Genomic DNA, 16,421 nt, shown 5'->3' with positions numbered 1-16,421 from the left:
GTGTGATAAAGTTATTGACACTTTAAAAAAATACATAATAATTTATTTTCACACTGCCCACTAACAAAGCATGTCCACTAACGAGATGTGATATTTTCATAATCTGACCAAAGAACTGGTTCAGTATTGATCATACACTGGATGGCAGCATATTCAGGTAGGTTTTGGGAATGGACTGCTGGTTTCCTCCACTGTCTCTGGCCACAACTCTGTCTCCATCCGGCTCACTGCTGACGATGGTCACAATCTCATTGCGGTCCCACGGAAACTGACCTGAAATCAGATTAGTTTATACTTTACATTTCAATAAAGTATCTACTATGTGTTTTTCTGTTGTGTGATTTCAGATATAGCCCATGTCTGTTCATCACAACACACTTGGCTACATTTTAGAAATGCAAAAATGAAAACAGTTACAATTTACATAATCTGCTTTTCCTTATTTTCTGTCATCATTTTTTTTAGCACAGATTACTGCTCTTCATAGTAAACCACAGAGTAAACCTGTGTTAACCTGGCCTGTGTTACAGAAAATAGCGAATTGGAGTAAAGCCACTTTCAGACATGGTTAATAGAGAAGGACATAATGCATGATATTTTTCCTCTTAAATTGGCCTGTTATCTGGTCCTCTCTGTAAACAAGAGCATCTCTATAAATTTGCCTAAATATTTAATGAATATTTTTTATGTGACTTGGTCTGACCTGAGTAAGATTTCTGTTTTAAGAGAAAAATGGGCATTCTGTATCAAAATGAGAAATGAAATAACACAGTGTAGTGCTGGCAGATTATTTAGTGCAGAATATAGGCTTGTGTTTTCATGTATGAGTAGCAGTCACTCCTTATCATGCTATGCAACACAACAGTGACACTAAGTACTCCAGTACCTCTGCTGTATCTGAAGCGGACTTTGGCCTTGATTTCCTCTTTCTGAGGGGGGATGCTTACAGGGCCCTTCCCACCTCTGGTACTGGATAGTGAGGTTCGTGCTCCTTGCCACTCCTTCTCCTCTTCCCCAGAGGAATCGCTATATTGGATCATCTTGCCTTGCTGAGGCTCTGCCTACAAGGGATGAGGAAATATTGCCTATAGCTTTGCATCTACTATCACAGTCAGTGTTGTAGAGCCAATATTAGCTATTTGTCAGTTTATTGATATCACAGTTTATAACAGCCAATAAATGAAGATTAAAAAAGTAAGGAACACATAGGAGAAACATCTTTCAACTATGTTATATTATTTTAGTAAGGACTCATTAATAACTACACATAAGAAATGTTAGGAAAATCTATCTGACAGAAACAATATCTGAATAAGGCATGCAGAATGACCTGCTGTGCAGTCAGCGCCGTCAGCTGTGCTGCAGTTTTTGACTGTTCTGACAGTCTCTTTATCTCTGAGGCATACGCTGCCATCTCCTTCTCCAAACGAAGGTGGCGCTGAAGAAGCAATGCTGTGCTGGAATCGTCCTTCCCATGATCCTCGCTTATCAGCAGTGGCTTCCTGTCACCTAGCCAGGAGTTAGCCTCCTCCACATCTGCAAAATACTGGTCAGAGAAATAAAGGTTACTGTCTTAGAGCATGTCTATAGAGATCAAGAGCAGGTTCCAAAAGACCACACAAGAAAATAAAACATGACATACGTGACAGGATGGTTAGAACCTACACAATAACAGCAGCACACAGGTAAAAATCTGACTGCAAAATAATTAGACTAACTGTAAAAAAACAGTAATACCTCAAAAATGTGTTTGTTGTGAGCAGAGATAGGAGTTTACAGACAAAAAGAAGCTACACTAAACAAAAACAGCTTTTTTTCAATCTTCTCTTCTTCTTCTCTGCCTTTAATGACACATTATTCACTAGTGTTGGGATTTCCGGCTCTTTTTAGAGAACCGGCTCTTTCGGCTCCGAACCGGCTCTTCAGGTTGTTTTGTTGATTTAATTAATTTATTATTAACAATAATATAAAATTATGCACAAAAGGAATTACTAATGTAAAAAAAAAGTGGTTTTATTTATATATAAATATAAATATATACAGTGGCCCCTAGAGAAAAAGCACGTACAAACTCCAAAACACATTTCTAGCGTTAACTGAACTTCAAAACAGAGCTACCTAAATATACTTTTATTTATTCACTCCACATAAAATGTAATAAATAAATCATATAAAACAAAAACAACTATTCACATTTCAACTTTAACTATTTAAATTTTCAGCTTTTTCCTTTTAAACAAATTTAAAGTGAAACAACACAAAACACTGCAAACCACAACACAATTAAATATAAATAAGAAAAAATATGAAAACAAAAAGAAGATGCACATTCTCTGTCATATGGGCCTGCATGAATAAACTTTCTGAATCCTTTATCATCCGCAACTGAAAATAGTTGTGGATGATTACTATACCTTTCTAATGTGACGTTGTTGTCCCTGGCTCTCTTTCTCTCTCTCTCCCTCCCGCTCTGTTCCTGTGCTACTGCGAGTGTAACTACCGCCCCTCCCCCCTCTGCCCAGCGCAAAGCACAAGGCTCGTGTACGGAGTGAAGCGGGAAAAAAGTGTGTGTGAGAGAGAGGGTGAGAGAAAGGGGAAAAAAACCCACGGCTTGCGATAAGGAGCCGGCTCGCCACTATTATTCACCTGCTTTATGGTAGCGGCAGCCTGCAGTCTGTCGCGGTGTCCCGTCACCTCGTCAGTCAGGTGGCTCCACTGCTTCTTGAGAGTCCTGATCCACTTCTGAACAGCTTGCTGATTCTCCTGACTCTGTTTGGAGAGCAGATCCTGACCTCGACCCAGGACACCTTTATACAAAGACTCCTGGGCCTGGACCTCTGCCTCCAGCACCTATCAAATTATGATTTATTTGAAGTGGCATTTAGAGTCAAGATAGATTTAAATTGCCTTTATTCTCAAGGTGGGGTCATGTTCAGCCTAAAAACAGTCAGATTAACCAGATTACATGACTTAAACCAGAATTTAAATGTTATTATTTGTCTGTTTTGTTTAGATGCACTTCTGTTCTTTGCATTGCTGTTTCTTGTTTATGTTATTTTCATTTCATTTAAAACTTGGCAAATATTGTTTCGTGGTCTTGGGCTTTGGACTTTTTTCAGCTTGTGTATTTTTGAATTCTTAAGTCTTAGTTTGATTGGTTATTCCCGATGACTTAATCCTTTGTTTCACTTATTTCGGTTTGTTTGTTTGTTAGAGTCATTGTGTTGGTGTTTTGTTACTTCCTGTTTTATTTTTATAGTCTTTTGTCACTTGTGCTTTGTTTTTATTCCTACTTCGCTTGTCTCAAGATTAGTTTCAATTGTCACATGACGAACATTTACCTCGTTACCTCTTGTATTGTCTCTGTCGTCCTTGATGCCAAGTGTCCCTTGATGTTTTGGATTTCCTGCTTTTTGTATTCAGCTTCTGGATTTTGGCTTGGTTTACTCTCTGGGTTATCACCATTAAAACTTGCTTAGAGTTTAGTCACTGTTTCCTGCATCCTGGTTTTAGGTCCATAATCCCTCAACAATCCACACAGCATGCAACCTATTGTAGGTCCAACTCTATATTGTCAGGGCCGTGAGTCGGAGCTCAGGATTTATGTTTTCTTCTTTTTAAGATTATGTTTTACACAATATTCTACATTCTTGTGGTTAATATTATTCATGGTTCTGTGCTTGGCCTCCCCTGTGTCCTTGTTGCTTGTGTAGTCTATCATGTCTCTCGCGCATGTTAAATTTTCTCTCCGTGTTGATTCATCGGGCGACCGTGGCTCAGGGGGTTGGGAATCGCATCTGTAACCGGAAGGTCGCCGGTTCGATCCCTGGGCTCTCTGTCCTGGTCGTTGTGTCCCTGGGCAAGACACTTTACCCTACTTGCCTACTGGTGTTGGGCCGATGGCGCGGTATTGTAAAGCGCTTTGGGTGCCTTGAAAAGCGCTATATAAATCCAATCCATTATTATCTGTCTCCCCTTCATGACCCTCGCTCCCCCCGTTTCCTGTGTTTACATCTTAATGTGTGTCTCTTGTTTCCTGTGTTATTTTGATAGTCCTTTGTCCTGTATTCAGTGTATTTAGTTTTGCTTCCTCCCTGTCTTCTCAGGTTTGATTAGTCCTAGCTGTGTTCCCGCCTGTTTCCATCCCCTTGTTATCCTTCATCTGTATTTAAGTGTTTAGTCTCACTCTGTTCATTGTCGTGTTCTCCATGTAAGCTGTGTTCTGGTGTTAGTTCCATGTTGTCAAGTCTAGTCCAGTTCAGTTGTTAGTTCTAGTTTATCTTTTGTTTGTGTAGTGTTTGTCATGGTGCCTGCCCGGCTGGCCCTGTGTGGCTACATGTGTGTTGCTTTTGTCTCGCTCTCTCTCTCCTCTCTCTCTCCTCTCTCTCTCTACTTGCTGCCTGGGTGGAGTTCATTGTGGGCTCCCGCCCCTGGCCATCACCACCTGCAAGCAATCACCTGTGGCTCCTCACCTTGTTTGCTCTCGCTACTTAAGGCAGTGACTGAGAGCACCTCGCTGCTGGACTATTGAGTAACGCTCGTCAGTGCTACTTTAGCCTAAGCCAGTTTTGAGCTCTCTTCGTGACAGTTTTCCGTGTTAATTCCTGATCTCTGTATACAGATTCTTCGTGCTCGGTTTGGAAGTTTGGACACCGAAGCCTGTTCGTGAGTGCCGCAGTGAGAGTGGCGTGTGTGAGGAAAGGACCTTTCCAAGTGCATTGTTCTGTTCGTGTGGAGCGGAGCAAGAGAGGACACTTTTCCTGATTCTTCCCTGTACCCCTGGGAACCTTGGCCCCCTTCTCCTTCACCTGTGTATAGTGAACCGGGAGTGTGTAAATAAAATTCAGTTTTCTGTGATTTCAGTCTGCGCCGAGTGACAGTGTTCATGTATTTTGGTTTTAGTTTTCACAGCAAATAAAAGCTGCCTCTTTAAGTTAATCTTTTGACTTAGAGTCCTGTCTTGCTTTAGTTTAAGGCATTTAAAAAAAAAACAGAAACATGTATCTGCTTTATAAGCTTTTGTTATTCTTTTTTTAATAAAGAATAACAATGTAACATTTCTAAAGTTTTGACAATCTGTAAAATAATATGAATCCTGTGTTTTTCACAAGAGGCACAAAAAAGTTGACTTTTCATCACATAATTCAGAGTTAACACATTCACAAAGAACACCCTTAAACCACTGTAACACATGTGCCTGTGTAAAAAAGCAAACAAAACTTCTTCACAGTGTCAAAGTCCAAAGCATGGAACCTTATGGGCTCAAGTGTCCGTATACACAGCTTTCTGGCTCACCTTGTGCTTGTGTTCGGCCACCTGGATGTGGTTGAGGTCTCTTCCAAGTCCAGCCGTCTGCAGCTTTAACCAGCGCTCATAGATCCAGGCCTCCAACTCCTCACAGTCATAGAGGAACTCAAACAACCTCAACTGAGCCTCCAACTGCCTCCTCCTGACACAGCAAAGGAAAGATGTGAGGCAAGATGAGCACAGGTGAGAGATGTAGCAACAGAATATCAGACTAATTAGACTTTCTATTCCACCATTTTGGACATACAAAGAAATGTTACACGTTTAGACCTGTTGCTTGATAAATGATTTTTCCCTCATGCTGTAAATGAGAAAACTAAAGCAAACCTGCTGCTGCTGAGAGACACCAGCGATTTGTACTGAGTGTCAAGAGCTCTCACTCTGCTCTGAATCTGCTGCCCATCCCTTACTTTTGCCTGAGTGAGAGAAAGGAGGTGGGTCAGTCTGACAGAAATCACCCTTACAAATTCCCCAAACAGTGACCTAATAGGACATGAGATGCCAATTATTAGCGTACCTTCAGAGCTCTGCTACTGATTGCAGTGATGGTTTCACCATGAGTTGAGATCTGAGCTTCCAGGAGATCTTGTTTCTGAAGAAGAGACTCCACCTCCGTCAGCTGCTTCCCCAGTTCAGAGGAACTGGCTTGGGACTAAGATGGGATAAGGGAGGGGACAGTCAGTAATATTAAAGTCACCCCACTTCTCTCACAGTACAATCTAAGTAAAACTCCAGTGTCGTCATTATAACTAAATTTCGAATAATAAGCTCACTTGTAGCTCTTTCAGTTCCTGGGAGACAAGCTCAATGTCCCGCAGGATGCTCAGAGTTTCAACTACATTTCCCAAAAGCATCCTCTGTTCTTGGAGCTGCTGCAGCAGGTCCTTCCATCGATGGCTAATGTTCTCCTCCCTTAGAAACAAATATATTATTATGTAGAGTACAAGTTTTTTTTTTTTAATTAATGTCACTTCTTGGTTCTTCTCCCTTCAAAAAGAGTGTTACACAAAGTCATTGTTTTCATCCTCCCACCTCCCAATGACCTGCTCCTTGCTGTGGTAGTTTCCTTTCTCGATGGATTTTGCCATGTCTCTGAGGGCCGTGAAGCGTGGCTCCCTGGCCAGTGCATCGGTAGCCAAGGCCTCCAGACGCCGGCCAGCTGCCTGAGCCTCCTCCAGTGTGGACAGACCTCGGATGTCCTGCCTCCGGATCAGACGCAGTGTGTCCTCAAGATAGCCCTCCCTCAGAGCTGCCTGAGAAGACAAAAAGGAAGGATTTTGCAGTCTATTGGGGATTTTTTAAGGAGCCATAAAAACAGGCAGAAAGTTGAATATCAGATCCAGGGTTTTGAATGCTGTTTGTCTGCATAGATTAACCTTTCTGATGCCAAAAAGTGGTTTCCATTTTAAGTTAACATTACACAAACAAATTCACAAAATCCCAGCAACACGTTTGTCCCCATTTCCCAGCTTTAAGTAAAGGGTATTCCATTCTGAACAGATTCCAAACTGATATACCTATTTTAATAAAAAAAAGTTTAAAATTAAATCAAAATTATACTTTTTTGTTGTGTTGTGTGTATCTACTTTTCTGTGGGGTTGTTAATAACAAATAACAAGATCTTGCATATATGTCCAGTGGAACAAGAGTGGTCAAAAGGTCGCATCCATTTTAAGGTTAACATTACCAAAACTCACTGAAATTTGTTTCTACGCACAACACAGTGATTTGTAATCACAAAGTTGTTTTTATAATTTACTCAGGAATATGTCAGGCAACTCCATAACATTACGATCAAAACTGGGAGACTTGTAACAAAGACATTCATATGAGTAGAGTGGCGTTACCTTCCTGGCAAACTTCTGTGCAAGTTGCTCCAGGCTTTCCAGGCGTAGCAGCGTTTCCTGTAGGGCTCGCTCTCGTTCATGTTCCGCCCTCTCCAGCATAGCCCAGCTCTTCTCGATGTCATTCAGAGTTTTACCTTTACAAATACACAACAGCATGAGCGATCTTTGTCATAGCAGCCCTTATATTATAATTGACTGTTAGTGTTCTGTACCTTCGGGAGGATTATAAGCCCATTGGTTGTTGGCTGCCAGTTGAGTCCTCAGACTGAACAAGTGGGCCTCAATTGCCCCACGCTCCTGGAAAAACAAGACTTAACTTTAAGGAGATGAACAAAGGAGGACGCTGAATTTAAAATGTGAGGGTCATCTGACCTGGTATTTGGGAGGTTTCTCCACAGTTCTGTAGGTCTTAAAAGCGCTCATCAGTTTCTGCATCTCCCTCAAAGAGTTTGGGAATCTTCTGTCATTCAGCTGCACCATCTTCAGTCAAAAAATAATCACCAAATTTAATTCATTAATTGTTTTGTTTTTTTGTCTTATATTCCTGTGTTTTTTCTGGGATTGACCTGTTACCTTAGTTTTGATCCAGCGAAGCAGATCTGAGACCATTCTTTCATACTGGATCTTCATGCCATCCAGCTCCATGAGCATCCCAACAATCTGTGGAGAAAAGAATGAAGTCCTACTTTTGTGTTCTGGATGTTTTGGTTTGATATGTTAAAATGGAATCTGGACTGGCAAATCAAAGACAAAAATATTGTTCGTAACCAAAGAATTAGCAACCAAGAAAAGTTGCTCATTTAAATTAATCCTTAAATTACCTATCTTGCCTTCTTAATGATTTCATTGTTAATAGGCTATCCCCATTGTTGCTGGTTGACTCTAATTCTGCAAACTGTAATTCTGCATCCTGCACCTGCCCCTCTTGATGTCCCCTCAACCCCACTGGGGTAAAAAAGTGTCCATCTGAAACTGCTCAATCTTATTGCAAAAGGCTGCTGTCAGTCACTTCCTGGCATTCTGAAAATGCTGGTCACTGCACCTGAGCACTATCACTATCACAAGCTATATGAGCCAATGTTGATTTTAAAATGCATGGCTGTTATATTACATCACATGATTGGCTTGCTTAATTTTTGATTTATAGTTGCCTACCTATCAATGCAAAAATACTAATAAATATAAAAGTGGCTTCTAACATAATTTTCAAAGCTGTAGTTATCACTTCCATTGTGTACGCGACTTAAGATGAGAAATTAAGCATATTAGTTTCACCTCCCATTAACTAATGTGGTTGTTATTTAAGAATGAGAAGCAATACAGCAGCATCAGTGTTCAGTCACAGCACTTTCACTCCTGCAACCATAACCCTCAGTCCAAATAAACAAAATGCAAACCTTAAAAAAACATCTGACAACACTCAGCCCCAAAACAGTTTAACTCAGTTTAACTTGGTTATTATCATGTACAGCAGAAGGAACATGTGTGAAGCAGATAAAGGCTTGTAGCTTCGGTGTGTTAAAGGTGTGAGGTTCTCTGAATGAGTTCCTGCTGCTGCCTCCAGCAGCATCTCATTGTATGTGATCTGATGTGATTCTTAACATCCACAGCCCCTCTTTTATGAAAGGTTCTCCTTTGAGCTACTAATACCTTCTTATCTACCAAAATAAAAATCCCACCAGCTGTGTTTTGTGTTTTGTGTGAGCAGCAGCTTGTCATTGTAGCAGTAATCTATACTATTTAGAGCAGGTTACAATACCACATGGGGCAGAGCAGTCCACACTATAAATGGTATGACAGACATTATGTCAAGCAACACATTATTTAAAGAAAAAAATGACCCACAATCTGAGTTTAGGGACAAATAAACCTGCCTTATAGATTAGATTTTCCATTGTAACCAGCCTCGGTTTTTGCTAATCAACATCAAGTTACAAGAGCCGACTGAGTCTGAAAAGATGGACTGACAGACTGATACAGACTCTTTCTCTGCCCCATTGCTTCTCTTTTTTATTTTTACTGCACGTTTAGTTAAACAGAAACAATTCTGCCTTATATTAGAAATATGTCACCTTTAATATCTATAACATGTGCATGTCTGTATGTGTCGTATATATTTATATGCACTCATCTATACACAAATTTAGAATCACTTGGGCTTCAATTAATATTATGTATTATGCTATTATGGTCATATTATTTATTATCTGACTGATCTTTTTTTCTGTTGTATGCAATGCTGCTGTGTTTATGTTTGTGCTGAATCCAACCCTGGCAAGTCTCTTCTGGATGGTCTGCCCCTGCTTCATCCTGGAAAAGTAGTGGTAGTACAGAGACACGTAGGTCATGATGGACTTTTCATCAGGATGAGCGACCATGATGTCATCCACCTCCAGAAGCTGCATGATACTGAACTCCCGCTCTGCCAGAGTGAACGCATGCTCCAGATTACGCTGGGGGTTATCACCATGGAAACGGTGGTAGTCAAAAAGGTCAGGTCTGGGATGGACAGACACATGTATGTTTACTCTGTGAGAAGCGATTTGAGTTTCCATTTGAGTTTTTGACTTTTGAGGATATTTTAGGAAATATTTTATGAGGGACCTCACAAATACAACAAAAATGCGTGTGCACAAGTATGCTACCGGTGGGCGTGGATAAGAGCATTGAAGGCAAGTCCATCCCTCCAGCTGGAGGAAAAGTCCTGCACGTCAACACCATTGTAGCCTGATGTTTTCCTCTGACACCAGATCAGCAGAGCCTCCTTGGCTGAGCGATGAGCTACGCTGTTCCCCTGAGAAGGAGGAGGGGGGAAGGGGGTGAGATGAAATGAGAACAAGGCAAAAATGGAAAAAATTTAAAAGACAAGAAGATGGAAAGACAAAAGTAAAAATGTGGAGGAGCAAGGGAAAGGAAAGGGAAAAGGAAAATACCCCAAAAAAGAGGGAAAATGTTAAATATGTTAAATTCATAAATAAATTGTTTAAATTAAAGGAGATAACTAATTCTGCTGTAGTTTTAATTCGATACCTCTTCCAGGTTAATATGTCCAATCTGAAACCTGAGGATGATGATCCACAGCAGCCCCAGGATCAGTGTACGATCCCCATCCACCACATTTTCTGGACCAATTAAATCCACCCGAATCTAACAGTAGAGCATAGAGCAGTGTGAAGCTGTCGTTCGTGAGACTGCTATGAAGTTCAACATTTTACAGCTGCCAGTAAGAACTGAAAGTCATTACCTTGACATTTAGGATAATCTGATTGGCTTTTTAGAACTAACATTTAATCAAGATTAAAATATACTGAGAAAAGACCGTTCTCCTCATGAGGAATAATACTATAACCATATACACTTGTACACTGAGGTTTGTGTGTATAAGATTAATTTTGTATATTTGTAAATTTGGTGGATCACTTTCAGGACACCAAAAAGCAAAAAGTAGGTTACTTTGGTTTTGAGGAAATTGATGGCAATGCTGTTGTTCTCCAGAAAGTGGACTCTCATCTTGCCTCGGCTCCGCGATGGCAACTTCTCGTTGGCGATGAACTCCAGCAGACGGATCAGAACTTCTCCGGTTTTAAGTTCAGTATAGACGTCAGTCAGCTCCAATTTCTCCTGCAGGAGATCCGGACAGTTTCAGTTACAAGCCAAACCTGACATAGAAGCTCCCCGTTACTGTACCAGATTTTTGATGTTCACGTTGTTCAAGCTTGCAAATCAGAAATATTACTAAACCTTGCAGTTATTTGGTAACCTTAGTCTAAGTGTGTGGGTGCCATTCTTTTATCTACTTGCTAGACCAAACAAACGCCTACAGGTGGTGTGATTTATTCTCAAATGGTTTGAGAATTCAGTTTAAGATCAGTTACTTTTCAATCCTTCCTCTCCACTTAAACATTTAAGTATTTGATGATACTGCATTTCCTGTGTATGTTGTAACCTCTAATTTAGATTTCTTTCTCTATCCATTACCAACTCCTGGAATTCCCTCTACACTATTATGTGTCTTCTGTGTAGCTGCTGTGAATCAACTTGTACCGTAATTCTGTCTTTGGATATTTTTTTTTTGTAACATTGTAACAAGTTTGGAACAAAATCAGTGAAGCAAGTCCTTCACTAAAGTAAAAGTACTAATACCACAATGCACTTTCTACTGCGTAACAGAGGTAAGGAAATGTACTCAAATGATCAAAAAGTGTGTATTAAAGAATAAGAATTGTGTATTAAACTGCTATATACAGTATCATATGTTATCACCCTGCAGTATTTTTGAATATTTTGCACATTACTGCAGTGATTAACTTTTTTTAAATAAAAAAATCTTTAAGTCAAAATGTTGGGACTGCAGAATGTTTGTTTTTTTATGTTTTTAATATCTTTAATAGATATGAAATGATTTTTGGCTCTACTATTAATAATCATGACAGTAATTTAAGGGCCTATATTTTAGAAAACGTTAATCGTGTGAAGGTAAGATTTTGCATGGCTTCAAACGTTATCATTTCATTTTAAAAAGTGCTGACTGTGAGTATAACTTTATCACTGTGATGTATATGGACTGGCCCGCCTATCTGTCTTTGGATTCTGTCCATAAATAAATTGCTTTTACTTACCACTAAATAGCAGCCATCTCTGTCTGTGTTTTCCTCTTTTTTGGTTTAAGGACTGAACCTGCTAACCAACCTAGCATTTGTTAGTTTCCAACTTCACACTTTGCTCTAAGATGACAGCTAGTTGGCCAACATAGAGGCCTCAAAAATATTTGATAACCTTGCAGTGGGTAAGAAGAAAGTGTAAGCATGTAAGGATAAAATGCACAAATGCTGTTGAGATTGTAAAGTCAAATCTAATATAGTAATAAAGTGTAGTTAGTGTGTGAACACACACAAAATAATAATCAAAGGTCCTTAGCTTTTATGACCCTTCTTATGAAGAGGCTAATTGTAATAAAAAAAGAAATCTCCAGCACCTGGATTAAAGACACTTTAATTCCTTCCTTAATTCCTTATTTGCTTAAGTTGAAAAAGATAAGACTCTTTCTCAGGTGCAACCATAATCTTGCCCCTCCTAATCTCTGTGATTTGTTTCATATCACCACTGTTTCCCGCTCTCTCAGATCTTTATCTGGCGCTCATCTTGTTGTTCTTCCTGCTCGTCTTATCACTATGGGGAGCAGAGCTTTCAGCCGCTCTGCTCCTCGGCTCTGGAATTCCCTTCCTTCGGTCTTAAGAAATGGTAAATGGCCTGTATTTATATAGCGCTTTACATATCCAGTCATCCACCCATTCACACACACATTCACACACTGGTGATGGCAGCTACATTGTAGCCACAGCCACCCTGGGGCGCACTGACAGAGGCGAGGCTGCCGGACACTGGCGCCACCGGGCCCTCTGACCACCACCAGTAGGCAACGGGTGAAGTGTCTTGCCCAAGGACACAACGACCAAGACTGTCCAAGCCGGGGCTCGAACCGGCAACCTTCCGATTATAAGGCGAACTCTCAACTCTTGAGCCACGATCGTATCATTTAACGTTGGCTTGAAAATTTGGTTGTTTACATTGAAAAGAACTAAGAGATAATATTTACTGCACCCATCGCTTTGTAACTGTCACATCCTCATAATACAAACATCCTGATTATGTCTCGTACAGTTACGACTATGTGTAACAACCTTTAGTCAAATGTGCTGGAACATGTATGCAAGTTAAATAAATTCATTTACAGTGGGGCAAAAAAGTATTTAGTCAGCCACCGATTGTGCAAGTTCCCCCACTTAAAATGATGACAGAGGTCAGTAATTTGCACCAGAGGTACACTTCAACTGTGAGAGACAGAATGTGAAAAAAAAATCCATGAATTCACATGGTAGGATCTGTAAAGAATTTATTCGTAAATCAGGGTGGAAAATAAGTATTTGGTCACCTCAAACAAGGAAAATCTCTGTCTCTCACAGACCTGTAACGTCTTCTGTAAGAAGCTTTTCTGTCCCCCACTCGTTACCTGTATGAATGGCACCTGTTTGAACTCATCATCTGTATAAAAGACACCTGTCCACAGCCTCAAACAGTCAGACTCCAAACTCCGCCATGGCCAAGACCAAAGAGCTTTCTAAGGACACCAGGAAAAGTATTGTAGACCTGCACCAGACTGGGAAGAGTGAATCTACAATAGGCAAGCAGCTTGGTGTGAAAAAATCAACTGTGGGAGCAATCATCAGAAAATGGAAGACATACAAGACCACTGATAATCTCCCTCGATCTGGGGCTCCACGCAAGATCTCATCCCGTGGGGTCAAAATGATCATGAGAACGGTGAGCAAAGATCCCAGAACCACACGGGGGGACCTGGTGAATGACCTGCAGAGAGCTGGGACCAAAGTAACAAAGGTCACCATCAGTAACACACTACAACGGCAGGGAATCAAATCCCGCAGTGCCAGACGTGTTCCGCTGCTGAAGCCAGTGCATGTCCAGGCCCGTCTGAAGTTTGCCAGAGAGCACATGGATGATACAGCAGAGGATTGGGAGAATGTCATGTGGTCAGATGAAACCAAAGTAGAACTTTTTGGTATAAACTCAACTCGTCGTGTTTGGAGGAAGAAGAATACTGAGTTGCATCCCAAGAACACCATACCTACTGTGAAGCATGGGGGTGGAAACATCATGCTATGGGGCTGTTTTTCTGCCAAGGGGACAGGACGACTGATCCGTGTTAAGGACAGAATGAATGGGGCCATGTATCGTGAGATTTTGAGCCAAAACCTCCTTCCATCAGTGAGAACTTTGAAGATGAAACGAGGCTGGGTCTTCCAACATGACAATGATCCAAAACACACCGCCCGGGCAACAAAGGAGTGGCTCCGTAAGAAGCATTTGAAAGTCCTGGAGTGGCCTAGCCAGTCTCCAGACCTCAACCCCATAGAAAATCTGTGGCGGGAGTTGAAAGTCCGTGTTGCTCGGCGACAGCCCCAAAACATCACTGCTCTCGAGAAGATCTGCATGGAGGAATGGGCCAAAATACCAGCTACTGTGTGTGCAAACCTGGTAAAGACCTATAGTAAACGTTTGACCTCTGTTATTGCCAACAAAGATTATGTTACAAAGTACTGAGTTGTATTTTTGTTATTGACCAAATACTTATTTTCCACCCTGATTTACGAATAAATTCTTTACAAATCCTACCATGTGGATTCATGGATTTTTTTTTTCACATTCTGTCTCTCACAGTTGAAGTGTACCTCTGGTGCAAATTACTGACCTCTGTCATCATTTTAGGTGGGGGAACTTGCACAATCGGTGGCTGACTAAATACTTTTTTGCCCCACTGTAACTTACATATGCAATGCATAATTATTTCTTAGAATTATTTCTTCTTCCCATCTCACCCCATTCTTGTGGAAGACACTGTTCATCCACTTGGTGAACGTTTTCTTTTGAACTCCCATCCGCTGCTCCTGCAGCTGTCGGACTCTCCCAGCCCCATCCTCCTCTGTCGCCATCCTGATGGGCTGAACATGAAAAACATTAAAAGTCACAAACACACGCAGTTTTCAGATCTTGACCTTTTCTTGCTTTAACTTTATACAGCTTTAAACAAGTAAAAAACACATTTTCATGAGAGATCTAGTTTGGACAACAGCAACACATCAGAGAGCGTAATATCAGACAGACACATCCGTGGCACACAGGAGTGTCAGTTAATGCTTTTAACATTTCAGTCTGCAGGTTAAAGGCAAAAAAAATGCAAACTGAAAGACTTTAGTTGTTACTGTTGAAAGTGTCATAGTTCTGTTTATGCATCCTTGTGTTCTTGTGCCTCTTGGTTATTAGAGCCTCTGTCGCACTACACTGGTTCTTTGACACATTGCGATTGACTTGTCGAAGTCACTGATTTTTAAGCAATGCTTAAAATAAGCATAACATGCATGATAGTCAAATAACAGAGACGGACACAAAGTGATTGCATGGCCTAAGTTAAAAAGAGCCTTAGAGCAAGAGGAGAAACAGAATAGGGGCAATAAACCAGACTGAAATAAAGCAGAATGATCCTTTAAGTATTTAAGCCTCACTCATCATTTGCCCTTTGGTAGGATTAATCAGCTGACTAGGCAAATTAAACTGAGTTGTCAGTTCACTTGCTTGAGTCAACGGTTAAATTGGACACATTTTATTTTCTTCCATGCTGACAACAGCAGTTACACCTAAATGTAATGTAGCTGTAAAAATTCCTAAGCTTTAATAACCTAACTCACTGACTCATTGCTTTGTGCCATTAATGTGTGTGTATGCACACTTCTTTTTTTATAACTGTCAAACCTAAGTTGATCTTTGATTTTGTGGAGTGATGCCAAGACATTCAGGCACAGATAGAAAGGTAGATAACCTCATGTGTTGTCCTATTATCCTTCACTTATTCTCTTGTTTAAAAATTTTACAAATATTGCAAAACACAATTTATTGCAATGCATCATCTTGAAAGTGAAATCTTAATTTTGCTAAATGTATAGCAACCAGATGGATGTACTAAAAAGTTTAAACAGGATATTTAAACTTTGTTCCAAGCTAAGCTAACCTCAGTCTAAAGATAAAGATCAGTCTAAAATCCATACTGCTGTCAAAATCTCCTTCTTTATCTCTGCTTTCCAATTTAGCAATACACTGTAAAATGACCAATTCAAATATGGCCCACGAAGCCTAAAAATGTCCACATAAACAGGAAACACTTTTGTGCAGCAATGTGGTCACTTTTAAGTATCCTGGTGCTAAGATAACCTGCAGAAGAACTTAGAAAGAACCAAACTACAGGAACAGGAAGAGAAGCTATATACAGCACGCAAGCACACAGACAGAGGAAACATGCTCTTACCTTTCAGTCCTGTGCAGCCCAAAGCTCTTTATGATTTATTTTGTTTTCAACTTTGGAATCTCAGGGGAAAAGACATCCGTTTCAGAAGAAATAATGCCCTTCTGATCCAGTGAAGAGTGACACCCTGTTGATCTGATTTTATTGTCTGCACCAAATGTTGCCATAAAAGAGGTGTGTGAATTCCTGTGATGTGTGTGTACAAGTATTGCCCATGTTGTGGGGACATAAATGTGTTTACACAGCTAATTTGCAGAGATTCAAAGTAAATTAATAAAATTTAGGGTGAATACTTGATTTAAGGTTAGGCAAGAGGTTATTGGTGTGGCTATGGTAATTCTACAAGAACTGAATAAAAGCCAATATCATGTCTCGTCTTTTTTGAAGAGGTTGAA

General features: G+C 40.4%; 1 protein-coding gene across 1 annotated transcript in view; it reads right to left on the bottom strand.

Annotated features, from left to right (window-relative positions):
- Positions 1 to 16,194, bottom strand: part of sptbn5 (spectrin, beta, non-erythrocytic 5) — a 65,410-nt gene extending 49,216 nt beyond the window's left edge. Inside the window, exons 1-19 of the mRNA XM_085441031.1 lie at positions 16,030 to 16,194; positions 14,549 to 14,671; positions 10,608 to 10,775; positions 10,185 to 10,301; positions 9,800 to 9,948; positions 9,425 to 9,653; positions 7,728 to 7,814; positions 7,527 to 7,634; positions 7,367 to 7,451; positions 7,155 to 7,288; positions 6,340 to 6,560; positions 6,081 to 6,219; positions 5,825 to 5,959; positions 5,635 to 5,723; positions 5,296 to 5,449; positions 2,647 to 2,850; positions 1,331 to 1,546; positions 887 to 1,061; positions 137 to 273 (exon numbers count right to left, since the gene is read on the bottom strand). Of these exons, the coding sequence (XP_085297157.1) occupies positions 137 to 273; positions 887 to 1,061; positions 1,331 to 1,546; positions 2,647 to 2,850; positions 5,296 to 5,449; positions 5,635 to 5,723; positions 5,825 to 5,959; positions 6,081 to 6,219; positions 6,340 to 6,560; positions 7,155 to 7,288; positions 7,367 to 7,451; positions 7,527 to 7,634; positions 7,728 to 7,814; positions 9,425 to 9,653; positions 9,800 to 9,948; positions 10,185 to 10,301; positions 10,608 to 10,775; positions 14,549 to 14,662 (2,661 nt within the window). The 5' untranslated portion in view covers positions 14,663 to 14,671; positions 16,030 to 16,194. The remainder of the gene's footprint in view (positions 1 to 136; positions 274 to 886; positions 1,062 to 1,330; positions 1,547 to 2,646; positions 2,851 to 5,295; positions 5,450 to 5,634; positions 5,724 to 5,824; positions 5,960 to 6,080; positions 6,220 to 6,339; positions 6,561 to 7,154; positions 7,289 to 7,366; positions 7,452 to 7,526; positions 7,635 to 7,727; positions 7,815 to 9,424; positions 9,654 to 9,799; positions 9,949 to 10,184; positions 10,302 to 10,607; positions 10,776 to 14,548; positions 14,672 to 16,029) is intronic.
- Positions 16,195 to 16,421: the final 227 nt, after the last annotated feature.

Source organism: Copadichromis virginalis, linkage group LG19 (assembly GCF_057382275.1).
Source record: "Copadichromis virginalis isolate Kocher_CV1m ecotype Utaka linkage group LG19, C_Virginalis_male_GT1.1, whole genome shotgun sequence".
Classification (NCBI taxonomy): domain Eukaryota; kingdom Metazoa; phylum Chordata; class Actinopteri; order Cichliformes; family Cichlidae; genus Copadichromis; species Copadichromis virginalis.
This window is presented reverse-complemented; position numbering and strand designations above follow the sequence as displayed.